The 13,472-nt window shown below is 45.4% G+C and overlaps 1 protein-coding gene across 4 annotated transcripts in view; it reads right to left on the reverse strand.

Moving 5' to 3' along the window:
• The window catches only part of USP42 (ubiquitin specific peptidase 42), a 668,484-nt gene that overhangs the window by 80,924 nt on the left and 574,088 nt on the right, over positions 1–13,472 (reverse strand). For 3 of the 4 annotated variants that reach the window (XM_069210321.1, XM_069210323.1, XM_069210324.1), the window contains exons 16-17: positions 1,819–2,150; positions 1,420–1,536 (exon numbers count right to left, since the gene is read on the reverse strand). In XM_069210321.1, coding sequence (XP_069066422.1) covers positions 1,420–1,536; positions 1,819–2,150 — 449 coding nt within the window. The remainder of the gene's footprint in view (positions 1–1,419; positions 1,537–1,818; positions 2,151–13,472) is intronic. The other variant, XM_069210325.1, reaches the window with a different exon arrangement.

The following is a 13,472-nucleotide window of genomic DNA, read 5'->3' on the forward strand; positions in this document are numbered from 1 at the left end:
CTCTACATTTTATAATGCTACATTATTGACACTACCGGATACGTCTTGACAAATTCTGCTCTCCACCTCCAAACCAATGTTGGGTAATCACTTCTCTGGACTTTTCCTTTTCACCTTCTTTCCTAATTACTACACTTACTATTTTCTCTCCTTACGGTTGTGCATGAGAGATAATAACACATCGCTGAGCCCTATTTTATCTATGTAACATGAATTGTACCTGCCACATGCATCTTTGTGTTAATATATTATGTACAGACTGCTTTTAGCTCAACCATCTGTTATCTATTAAAAGTCTTAATAAAAAATTCTGAAATCAAAAAATTCTCTTAAGTTGGCAGGCACTGCATCAGAGAATCATAACGTATTGTAATAATATCTATTTGGCTCTCCTTGCATAGTAAAAATACAAAATTAAAAAGTATTAATGAATGAAGAAGGGGGGCAATATACTGTTTTCAAACTCTTTGCATGAAATAAAACATATGTGATGCCACACTTATCAAACAATTTTACTCTGATGCTAAAAACATACCAAAGGTCTGTCACATTTGTAGACTAATTATTGTGGAGTATATGGAAGGGAACGAAGGGACCAAAGTAAGGATGAGTCAAGTTTTATAATTTGGCATTGGAGGTGGCTAGCAATCTTTGCATCTCGCTTTGTTTGCTGAGTTTACCAGTATTGCTTGCAGGAGAAGCTATCTGGCAAAAAAAGAAAGAAATTGTAAAATAATTTTCTTCCAAAAACATTTTTGCAGCACAATTCTTTTGCTAAAGGTTGGAGGTTTCCTTGCCAAGTTTGTCTCCCACAAGTCTATGGCTACCAGAGATTGCCACTGTTCGGGTTTAAATTTTGTAAACTTCATAAAGAGATAAGTAACAATCAAGTTGTAGCTGTTTTCAAGAAAGCTTACTCTTAGACATCAAAGATATTACTGAAAACACGAGCCGGGACAAAACACCACAAAAGGCAAAGCAGTATGTTCTATAATTTAAAGCCCCTATGTATAGGTGTATCCACCCTCTGGAGATTTGGATTCCCGAAATAAAAGTGATCATCTGTAAAGAAAAACAACAAATGGACTCAAAATAAAGGAACTGAGAAACTGAGGTGAGACAGGTGTATGGGAAGCATGGGTCTCTTTGCATGCTGCTGGACTAATACAATTGTCACTGGGCTCCTCAAATAGTGAAACTGTAGAGAGGGGTTCATGTCTCCGTAGTAATATCAAGACTTCACATTAATGAGGAAGTAAAGTAGATCCACTTAATTTTATTAACGACTTAACAGGGACAGACTTAAAACTGAAGGAACTCATTTCATTTGCAATACAGTATCAATCTATTTAATAGCTAGTCATCAAACATATCAATAAGAAAAACGAATGAATCCATAAAAGATAGCACTCTACTTACCTGGCTCTACATCTTTACAGGGATGTGAACATTCATGCCCAAATCTAGGTATGTCAATGTGACTATATTCAGAAACTACTCTAGGCCCATGTCGGTATGGCAGAGGATAAAAGCTATCTGCAAAAAACATACAGACAAACACAGAAATGGATGAACTTATTTTGAGGTCACTCACCTACACATGCTTGTTCTGTGGAAGTTTATACTAATTCACAGTGTTTAGAGCATACATACTACTGGTCTCTCTAATTTCAAATATAAACATCTGTGTTTAGTATATGTTTTAGCATTAAACATGCACTAAATGTTAGAGTACCAGGACTACTGATGCCAGCATAAAGAACATGATGGAAGTCTTTCAGACTTTGGTTGGGGAGAAAGAAAACAGTCTAGTCTTACCAATATGACACTCGTCTTCCCTGTAATAACCATTTTCCTCACATTTTATTGGAATGTATTTTGTTTTTAAGCACTGCTCAGGCTTGTGATGCCGCTCGTCATCATAATTTCGGTGGTCTTTATCCAGAGGTCCAAAATATCCTAGATGACAGTCGTCTGTGCTAAGGGCACTCTTCTCTGGCCCAGAATAGGAAGCTAGTTTTGTAAGATGATCAGAGTCTCCACAATAGCCCTCATATTTTCTCTCATGTCTTCTCTTTTTCTTCTTTTTCTTTTTGTATCTGTGGTTGTCAGAGTCAGAGCAAGCTGAAGATTCATCTGAGTCAGTATATCTGAGGGAAATAAAAGCATAGGTTTTGGCTTGTATATTTCCAAGCTCTAAGTTAATAACAGATTTCCATGCTATAATAGTACGAGCAACTGATATGTATCTCTATCAATCTCACTATTTTGTCTATTTATATTGGACACTGTGTTACTATATGAAGTGTATGGCGTTACAAATTTCAAACATTTTTTTTTTAAACTCAACTACATTGAACAGCTCTCAATACAAAACTGATCTCTAATAATTAGAAATCATATCGCTCAACAAAACATTGGGTTTCATATGGAGCTCTATATTATAGAATGATTCAATTGAAAAAACAGTGAAGTCAATGTAACGGGGGGAAAAGTAAATATGAAAAGTACTGTGGCAAATTCAGTGCGTGGGCACGTTAGCCAAGGTCTACAAGTTACTTCCCTACGGTAACAGTATATCTGGTAGAGACATATTCTAGTTGCAGATTCCTTACCTTAGATTAGATACCCGAGCAATACCATCCCCGGAGGTGGACTGAGAACCAAGATCACACCATAAAGTCCTGCAGGATGGAACAGCCAAAGTAGCCATCACTGTAGACCTGACTCTCCAGGCAGTAATGCTTGGCGAACGTATGTAAAGACGCCCAGGTTGCCGCCTGGCAGATGTCCAGGATTGGAACTCCGTGTGCTAAAGCTGTGGTAGCAGCAGTTGCTCTGGTCGAATGAGCACGCAAACCCTCCGTGGGTTGCTTTTTTGCCAAAGCGTAGAACATCTTGATGCAGAGGACTAACCACCGGTGAAGAGCCGTAGAGAACAGTTGTGAAGCGGCTTAAAAGGAGCACACATGATGTATCGGAAGACCAAGTTCAAATCCCACTGAGGCATTATGAACAGAACAGGAGGGAACATATGTGCGAGGCTTTTAAGAAACATCCCAACAATGGGAGATTTGAATAGAGAATGCTGATCTGTAAGCCTTAAAAAAGTAGTCAGCAGACAAATATCCATTGATGGTGCCCAGAGCAGAGCCCTGCAGGGCAAGAGAGAGAATAAAGAGGAGAACCTCTGACAGAGGTACAGAGAGGGATCAACAGAATTGTTGATACACAACAACAGGCGTATACCGTTTTGGTGGAGGGATGCCTGGCGGCCAAGATGACTTTACAGACTTCGGATGGGAGGTCAAAAGCCGTCAACTGACACTGCTCAACCTCCACACAAGGAGGTGGAGACTGGACAGGTTCGGGTGGATAACCGTCCCCTGTTGCTGCAACACAAGATCCTCCCAGAAGGGGCAGTCTGATCGGAGGATCAATGGCCATGCTCAATAGCTCGGGATACCATACTCTTCGTGCCCAGTCCGGAGCCACCAGGATTACTAGGTTCCAGTCTTGCCTGATCTTCTTCAGAACTCTGGGCACTGGTATTGGCGTTAAGGAAGCCTGAGTTCCACTTGTGACGAAAAGCATCACTGAGCGAGTACCGCCTGGGAAACTCCAGCGCACAAAACAGCTGACATTGTGCGTTCTCTGCAGAGGCAAACAGATCGAACCAAGGCTCTCCCCACTGCTGAAGGAGACCATGCGCCACCTCCGGATGGAGACACCATTCGTGATTGACTATGCATCAACGGCGGAATTTGTCTACTCTGACGTTCGAGAGTCTGCCCGATGTTGAACGACCAGGGAAATGCCCTGGCGTTCTACCCATATCCAGAGGTGAAGAGCCTCTTTACAAAGGGTCCACGACCCCACTCCGCCCTGCTTGTTGCAGTACCACATGGCGGTGGTGTTGTCGGTGAATACCTGCACCACTTTCCTTTATGAGAGGGAAGGAATGCTTTCAATGCAAGTTGGATCGCCTAGAGCACCAAAAGGTTGATGTGGAGCCCGGACTCTCCTCTGGTCTCCGCCTCTCCCATGTGGCCGCCCCATTCCAGGAGTGACGCATCTGTCACCACTATGACATCTGGTTGGGGAAGGGAGAGGGATCTGCCGTTGACCCAATCTGGATTTGACAACCACCACTGCAGGTCTTCAGCAGTTCCCTCTGAGATCTGAACCATGTCAGAGAGATTCCCCTGATGCTGCGCCCACTGGAATTTCAGGTCCCACTGCAGAAGAACCTGCATATGCCATCTGGCATGTTGGACCAGCAGGATGCAGGAGGTCATGATGCCAAGCAGCCTCAGAGTCATTCTCCAAGATAGAGACTGAAACATCGGTATCACAGCCCGAAAGTGCACTGTGTTCAAAACAGCTCCGATGAAAGGGAACATCTGAGAGGGAGTCAGTTGTGATCTCGGCACGTTTATAGTGAACCCTAGCGAGGGCAGGAGGTTCGCCATAGTCTTTGGTGGGAGACGACTTTCTGGGGCGAGTCCACCTTCAACAGCCAGTCTTTGAGGTAGGGGAAGACTGGAACCCCTAACCTGCGTAGATGAGCTGCGACCACTACCATCACTTTCGCGAACATCTGAGGGGCGCTGGTAAAGCCAAAGGGGAGCAGGATAAACAAAGTGCTTGTGACCTACCACCAATCGCAAGTATCATCTGTGGGCCGGCAGGACGGGAATGTGAAAATGGGCATCCTGCAAGTCTAACGCTACCATCCAGTCTCCAGGGTCCAGGGCAGAAAGGAACTGAGCTAGGATTAGCATCTTGAACTTCTACTTCTTGAGGATGAGATTGAGGGTCTGAAGGTCTAGGATAGGGCAAAGGCCCTTGTCCTTTTTGTGAACCAGAAAGTAGCCGGAATAACAACCACGACCTACTTCTGGCATAGGAATCCTCTCTATGGCTCCCTTGGAGAAGTGACGTGTTCTCCCGATAGATGATCGAATGATTGTGGCATGGCTGGTTGGGAAGTCTCAAAGGGGAGGGACTAACCCCTTCAGACGATTTGTAAAACCCACCTCTGTCCGTGGTAATGGATTCCCAGTGGGGCAGGTAATGGCGAATCCTGCCGCCAACTGATGCCGGATATTCTGATGAACTAGGAAGGTTTTGAGGCAGAGGAGGGGGCGGGGTGGACTGGGAGGACCGCTGACTCCCTGATCCACGAGCTTGTTAGATAAAGCGGACGCGCAGGGGCTGTACAGCATATGCAGGTTGGTGGCCAGGTGGAAAGGAACATGGTTGGGTGCCCCTTCCGTAGCCATGAAAGGAGCAAAACACAGACTGATGGGGACGAGGAGTTACTGCAACGCCAAGGGACCAAGCCGTAGCCCGTGAATCCTCAAAGCGCTCTAGCACTGAGTCCGAAGAGACAGTTGCCATCAAAGGGCATGTCCAAAAGTTGCTGGACATCACCCAAAAAGTCAGACATCCTCAACCAGGCGTGGTGTCTCAATTCCACAGACGATGCAACCGATCTGCCCCGTGAGTTGGTCGTATCCAATCCACAATATATCATGAACTTGGCCGCACCGCTCCCATCTGTCATAGCTTTGGAGAGAAAGGTCCAGGCCTCTTCTGGAACTTGAGGCAGCACATGTGTAGGAAAGTGCCCTCTTTCTTGGCATGGTTACCCCCATTTTCTGCCTGTTGTCAGTGTGTTTGACTGTGGTCACTGGGATCCTGCTAACCAGGTCCCCAGTGATTATGCTCTCTCTCTTCTAACTTGGTAACTGTATCTTTTTCTCCCCACAACCAGCATACTTGTACACCCATGTAAGTCCATAGTATATGGTACTTAAGTACCCCGGGTAATGGGGTACCAGAGGATGCCTATGGGCTGCAGCATTTATTCTGCCACCCATAGGGAGCCCATGCAAAGGGTTCTGCAGGCCTGCCATTGCAGTCTGCGTGAAACGGGTGCATGCACCCGTTTTCATTACAGGTCACTGTAAATCATCCCTATGGTAGGCCCTCTCAACCCAGAGGGCAGGGTGCAGGTACCTGTGTGTGAGGGCTCCCCTGCACTAGCAGAGGTGGCCCCACAAACTCCAGGACCATTTTCTGGACTTTGTGAGTGCGAGGACGATATTTTACGTATGTACTGGACATACCTATGTCCAGTTACATAATGGTAACTCCGAACCTGGGCATTTTTGGTATCAAACATGTCAGAATCACACCCCAATACTGTTGCAAGTATTGGACGTATGATTCCATGCACTTCTTAGAGGACCCCCGGCATTGCTACCACTAGTCTTACAGGGTTTTCCGGGCAGCCCAAGCTGCTGCCACCCCTCAGACAGGTTTCTACTCTCCTGCTGCTTGATCTAATTAAGCCCAAAAAGGCAGAACAAAGGATTTCCTTTGGGAGAGGGAGGTAACACCCTCTTCCTTTGGAGATAGGTGTGACTGGCTTGGGAAGGGTAGCCTCCCCAAGCCACTGGTATGCTTTGAAGGGCACATTTGGTGCCCTCTATGCACAAACCAATCCACACCGGTTCAGGGACTACCAGTCCCTGCTCTGACACGAAACTGGACAATGAAAATAGGAGGCGCTCAGAGCTCCTCCAGAGGGTCCCTGGGTTCTGCCATCTTGTTTTCAAGGTTGGCAGGGAACTTTGGGAGTATCTGAGTGGCCAGACCAGGCAGGTGACGTCAGAGCCCCCTCCTGATTGGTGGTCACCTGGCTAGGTGACCAATTCCCCTTTCAGGGCTATTTAGGGTCTCTCTCTTAGGTTGAGTCCTTAGACTCAGCTAGCAAGACTCCAGCAGGATTCCTCTGCAACCTCCACTTCGACTTCTGGCTACTGGAACCGCGACTGGACCCTCTAGGAACCGACAACTCTGCAATCAATGACAAAGGCTCTGCTTGCAACATTGTTTTCACGGCTCCTTCCAGCTTCTGCAACATTTCCCCAGCTGTGCATCCTCTAAGGGTGGCACACTTCAATCTGCAAAAGAAGAAGAAGGAATCTCCCTTGGAGTGAAGAAGTCACTCCCCTGCATCCGCAGGCACCAACTGCAACGACGACCGGCTTCGTGGCTCTCCTCTCATCCTGAGTTGCGTGGATCCTGCATCACGGGTGGTGGTCGTAGTTTGGACTCTTGCTTTGAGCAAGACTGCTGGTCTCAGGATGACAGTACTTTCGTTCGTAGGTGACTAGGTCTCTTCCTACAACTATTTGTAACTATTGTCCAAACCTTACCGGCTTACTAGCAGTACCTCACCGAAAACACAATAGTAAAAGGTGATTTGTAGCAGTCGCTTACGCATGGACTCAAAATACAATATCTCAGGGTTGTCGTGGTTAAACGGAAATTACCCTTTTCTCACAGATTTATAATGTCTCATACAAACAAAGGCAATAACACAGATGCAGTAAAGTTATAATAGTATTTATTCAACATAACTGCAATTTGTGATAAGTTGCATGAACTGCAATGATTAGGATAATGAATATACCAAGCAACAGTGTAGTAAAGAGGAGAGTCATTGTTATAAAGACCCCCACCATTATGCAATATAAGATAAAAATATATGTAAAAGATGGAATAAGCCCTAATACCCTAAGGAGAGTAGGTCTAACCTTCTACCTAAAAGGAAGAGCTGGGTTCGTTAAACCTAATCTGCCAAAACCGTGTCCATGAGAGGAGCCCCCAACCCTCGTTACCTTGGAATGAGGTCTCTATCTCAGACTCCGCAGGGACACGAAGACTGGATCAGTGTCAAGATGACTGCAGCATCGGTATCAGCGATGGTGGCGATGCCCTCTGGTCGGAATCCCTCTGATTATCTGTCTAAAAGTGTGTTGTATTTATACAGATCTACAAGGTCCCCTGTCATAAGTGTTATTCATAACAATAGATAACAGGCATGCTTGGGACGGCAATTAATATCAACAATCCCTCGAAAGTATAGAGAGGGAAAATCCCTAAGTGTGAATGCCTACTGTATGTTTGTCTTCCGTGCTTGATCTTGACGCCTTGGCGCAGTGACACTGATAATAGAACCCATAACAAGTGGCCTAACTATAAACAAGGCCGCCATTTTAAAGGAAATAAATAATTAAATGGACTAAGCCAGAGCAAGCTAAGTAGGTTAAAAGTCACTGGGTGACGGGGGTACGAGTTTACAAGCCTATGGCTAAGCTAACTCCTGTTAACCCGTTAAAACAAACTAGGATTCACTACAGAGTAGTCCTCTCTGCCAGGTGTCCAACTTTGGTGGAGGTAAACCCCCGCCTTTCCACACAACACAGTACCCCCGTACACCACGTCTCTTGCAGCTACCAATGCTTATTTGCATCTCTTCGGAGGGATCTTCAGGCTTTGTGTAGCCCCAACCCCCAGCACTCCTTCCTGCGAAGCACAGCCCTCTTTGTGCTTTTTCTGCAGCGTGGGACCCTTCTCCAGTTGTGCTGTGTGAGCTCCTCTGCGACTCCTGGTTCCTCTTCCAGTGGGTCTTCCTATAGGGCTGCCTCTTCCTCTGTGGACTCTCTGCCTTGCTGAGGGTCCCCCTAGCAATCCTCCCCCCGTGGGTTGAGTCCTCCTGGACCTTGCTGGTCCCCGGAAGCTCCACCTGTGCTTCCCCTCCACTACTGCCTTTGCCGAGGCTTGTTGGTGGCTTTTCCATGCCAGTGACCGACTGTATTCATCATCCGGCAGGAGGCGTTGACAGCATTCTCCAGGAACTCTTCATCTGCTGCAGGACTGTATTCCTGACCGTCTTTGTCCTACCATCGACCAACTCCTGCAACCACAGCTGGGTGGATAGTAGCTTCTGGACTCTTCTGGACTTGGTCCCCTTCTTCCACAGGGCTTCCTCTTCAGGAATCCACCGCTGGCTTCTTGCAGTCTTGTCAGGGTGTTGAATTTCCTTCCTTTTGGGTGGTTTGGGGAAAATCCAGTAACTTACTCTTTTCTTCCTGGTTGCTAGGGAGCACTGAGGTACTTACCTTTGGGGTTTCCTAGTACCCCCATCTCACCTCTACACATTCCACTTACCTAGGTGGGGGTCCTGTGTTTCCATTCCAATTTTTTTAGTATATGTCTTGGGATCCCCCTAGGGTCACTATGGTCTATTTGCATTTGCACTGTTTTCTATCAATTTTTATGCTTATTACTGATTACTAGTGTACATATCTAGTGTGTTACTTACCTCCCACTGGAGGGTTGCCTCTAGTACTTTTTGGTAATTATGTCACTAAAATAAAGTACCGTTATTTATGTACAGCTGAGTGTTTTCTTTCATGTGTGCAAGTGTTGTGTGACTACAGTGGTATTGCATGAGCTTTGCATATCTCCTAGATAAGCCTTGGTTGCTCGTCCACAGCTACCTTTAGAGAACTTGGTTTCTAGACACTGCCTACACTACACTAATAGGGGATACTTGGACCTGGTATAAGGTGTGAGTACCTTAGGAAACCACCACGCAAGCTTTCTACAGTCTTTGCTAGGTGATGAGGTCACTAGCTGTCGGCTAATGCAAATGAACAAGTTACTTACCTTTGGTAACACTTTTTTTCTGGTAGACAATTTCTCTGTCTGCAGATTCCTTATCTTAAGAATATTCCTGAGGCTTCAGACTGGATCCGGAATTGTTTTAGCAGGACCTCTCTACTCCGGTAGATCTTGCTCAGTGTAGGAAAGTGTCCATTTTGGCGGGTCAGCACCCCACCTCCACAAACACACTTTTTGCCTGATATCTGATGCTAACTTGACTGAGTGTGCGCTGGGATCCTGCTAACCAGATCCCAGCACCTGTGTTCCTCCCCTAAACTGTACCACTGCTTCAACAATTGGCACACACCGGCACACCAATAAATCCCCTGTAAAGGGTACCAGCCATTGCAGATTATGTGTGCTGGTGGGGAGAAAAAGGTAAAGGTGACATGCCAGCCCTCCCTGGGTGCTATGCCCACCAACCATTGCCTGTGGCACTGGTAAGTCACCCCTCTAGCAGGCCTTACAGCCCTAAGGAAGGGTGCACTATACCACAGGTGAGGGAATAGCTGCATGAGCAATATGCACCTACAGAGTCTAAGTCCATTCTTAGACACTGTATGTGGCCATATTGAGTACATGGGCTGGGAGTTTGACATTGTGAATTCCACAGCTTTATGTTGGCTTCACTGAAGACTGGGAAGTTTGGTATCAAACTTCTCAGCTCAATAAACGCATACGGATGCCAGTGTTGGACGTATTGAAAATGCACACAGAGGGCATCTTAAAGATGCCTTCTGTATTTCATCCAACCCTTTAGTATAAGGCTGGACAGTCTGTGCCAGCCTGCCACTAACAGACAAGTTTCTGACTCCATGGGGCGAGAGCTTCTGTGCTCTCCTGAGTCAGGAACAAAGCCTGCTCTGGGTGGATGTGCTTCACACCTCCCCCCTGCAGGAACTGCAACACTTGCTGGTGAGCCTCAAAGGTTCCTGCCTCATGTTACACTGTCCCAGGGTACTGCAGCTAGTGGAAGATGCCGGCCTATTCCTTACACGTAAAGGTACCCCTGCATCCACAGCCCCCTCGCCTTGGGAAATTCGACTGATGGTCCAGTTACATCTAGCGGGCTCCTCTCTTACCTGGTAATACATTTTTTTTTAAAAGGGGCCCCTGACCAAAAGGGATGTAGGTGTGGGACAGGGGAAATGTCAAAGAAAAAATATCAAAAGCCCCACCTCCAAACAAGGTTCTATATAAAGAATCCAAATCACATACATAGCATCTTTAACCACAAAAAAATTATAATTTGTATTAAACAAAATAATTTTTCACAAGGATTACCTATAAAATGTCCTATTATATTACAGCCAACCTCCTAATATAAAAAAAAAAAAACACCATTCATACCATCGCAGTCATTCCAGCACCATCATATCTTGTCTCCATACCTACCTTACCTCATGTGAATATACCACTCACTTGAATAAAATAACTAATCAGCAGGACAGCTCTCAATCATAATTAATAAAAAATTAACAAAAACAGCAAGAATATCCTCCGAATAACATCATGATATTGAAAATGTCATGTTGTTGTCTTTATTTGTCACATATATAATTTTTGTTAAAAACATTCAAATATAATGAATACAGCAATTTCCCAATTTCAGTAATAAGAGTCCTGTGAGCTGTTACACTCAAACTAATAACCAGTAATCGGGGGCCTCTCGGCCAAAAGGCAACACCCAGGATTTGTACAAGGGCCTCAAATGGTAACTGCTGTTACAATGTCCAAACTGTTGATGCGGTGTCAATGTCCAAACTGATGATGTGGTGTTGACGCGCAATTCAGTGTCAAGTGGCTCAAAGGCCATGCACCTTCTTCAGGGCACAATCAACAGAAGCTTAAAAATCCACAAAACCAAAACCAAAAAAAGTTCAATACTCTACCAAAATAAAGAAAATATTATAAGGGGGGATTACCATACATCAGAAAAGATATATACTAGTGGTCAAACCTCATGATGGCCCTTGGTGCTCAGAAGACTAAATGTGAACAGTGAACAACTCCAAAGAATACTAGATTAGCAAAAAAAAACTCCTAGAGAAACCAATTAGGAATTTTAACTACCACTTGTCAGACAAGGGTGAACAGGAATGATAGAATCCACTGTGGACATGCACATTCATACATACAGAAAATCACTTACCACTTATCTAACCACCACCCGATAGACCAGGGTGAAGAGGAAAAATAGAGAATCCAATGTGAACATGCACATTCTTACATATAGAAAATCACTTATCACTCAAGAAAAAAAGACCAAACCATTAAGGAAAGGTCCCAAACTTTAAACTTACAATGTATCTTCATATTCTTACAAGTGTCCCAAGATGTCTCACAACCATACCATAAACAGCTATGGACCAATAGTCTACTTGTGATCACTGCATCAAGAAAGATACGAGAAACAACTACTGCACATAACATAACTCCAACTCATACAATCCCAAAACATGTCTCAAGAAATACCATCGTACCTAATCTTGTTGGTTTTCCCCAGTCCGCAATGATGCACTAAGCATTTCCACTCACATGAAGAGAGAAACCGTCAGGGCCCACAGGATTACGATGGTTCCCTAACTGCTAACAAACACAAACAAAGCATTAAATAAGCCCAACATGTTAGTGACAGTCCGACATAAAAAGTAAGAGTATCACCAGCACCAAAGTCGAACTTTGCATTACAATATACACTCAGACCTCAAAGTCTTGATCACAATGGTAACAACGCAAACCGGAAAAAACTAAATGTAGTCCTAACGGAGATCTAAACTGTTAGGGGAAACGAGCAAGTTATATACGCCAAAAGGTCCTCACCGGCCTACTGACAGCGCAGTTGAGAGTAATGATGTCATTCTGATGAGCCTGGACACCCGGCTCTCTTCAGAGAAACCATGGCGGCCATACTGGAAGGGAACAAAATCAATGGATGACATACATATTCATAAACAAATCCCTGCAATGGAGCCATCTAGAGCATTGACCATAGAATAAAATATTGCTCTAGATAAACACAACGCAAGACACCTGTCCATAGTACACATATCAAACATCATTGAATGTTGAGCCCTTGCCCTTCTGGTATAAGAAATAGAAAAACATCCACCGCTCACCCCTTAATGATAACTCACACTCGAGAAGATGAGGTGAACATTGAAAAAAAATACCTGCAAACATTTGAAAAGCTCACCAAATTAGCATATAACCTTTTAGGAAAGTGCCACTGTTGGATCCAGCGTCTGCACAGAGGCTGTGAAGCATGTGCGGGTCGGTGCCCCTTCCATAGCAACTAAATGTGCGAAAAGCGGACTTTGGGGTGCGAGGAGCAGGTACTAGGCCAAGGGATGAGCTGTAGCCCAGGAATCCTTATAGCGCTCGAGTGCTGACCGTTTTTTCTCTGAAGAAATGGGTGCCATCAAAGGGCATGTCCATTAGAGATTGCTTGACATCCCCTGAAAAGCCAGACGACCTCAACCAGGCGGGATGCCTCAAGGCCACTGTCGATGCAACCTATCTACCTAGTGAGACGGTTGTATCTAGTCCACAATGAATCATGAACTTTGCTGCATCTTCCCAGTCAGTAACAGCTTGGGAGAGAACCACCTGGGTCTCCCCCGGGACTCGAGGCAGCACCTGTGTGACCGTATACTAGAGAGTATGGAAGTATCGGCCCAAAAGGCATGCAGTGTTCACGGACCGCAGCGCTAGACCGGAGGAAGAAAACATTTTCTTCCCAAAGTTATCTAGCCTTTTTGATTCTCTATCCGGGGGAGCGGAAGGGAATGTGCCAGAAGAAGAGAGAGTGGATCACGAGGCTCTCAGGCATAGTTGGCTCAGGAATTTTGGGTCAGTCAGCGTAGGCCGATGGCGGTGGGCAACCGTCCTATTCACAGACGCCCCTGTGCTGGGTTTGGACCAGGTACCCAGTAAGACGTCCGGAA

Source organism: Pleurodeles waltl, chromosome 10, assembly GCF_031143425.1.
Source record: "Pleurodeles waltl isolate 20211129_DDA chromosome 10, aPleWal1.hap1.20221129, whole genome shotgun sequence".
NCBI classification, from domain to species: domain Eukaryota; kingdom Metazoa; phylum Chordata; class Amphibia; order Caudata; family Salamandridae; genus Pleurodeles; species Pleurodeles waltl.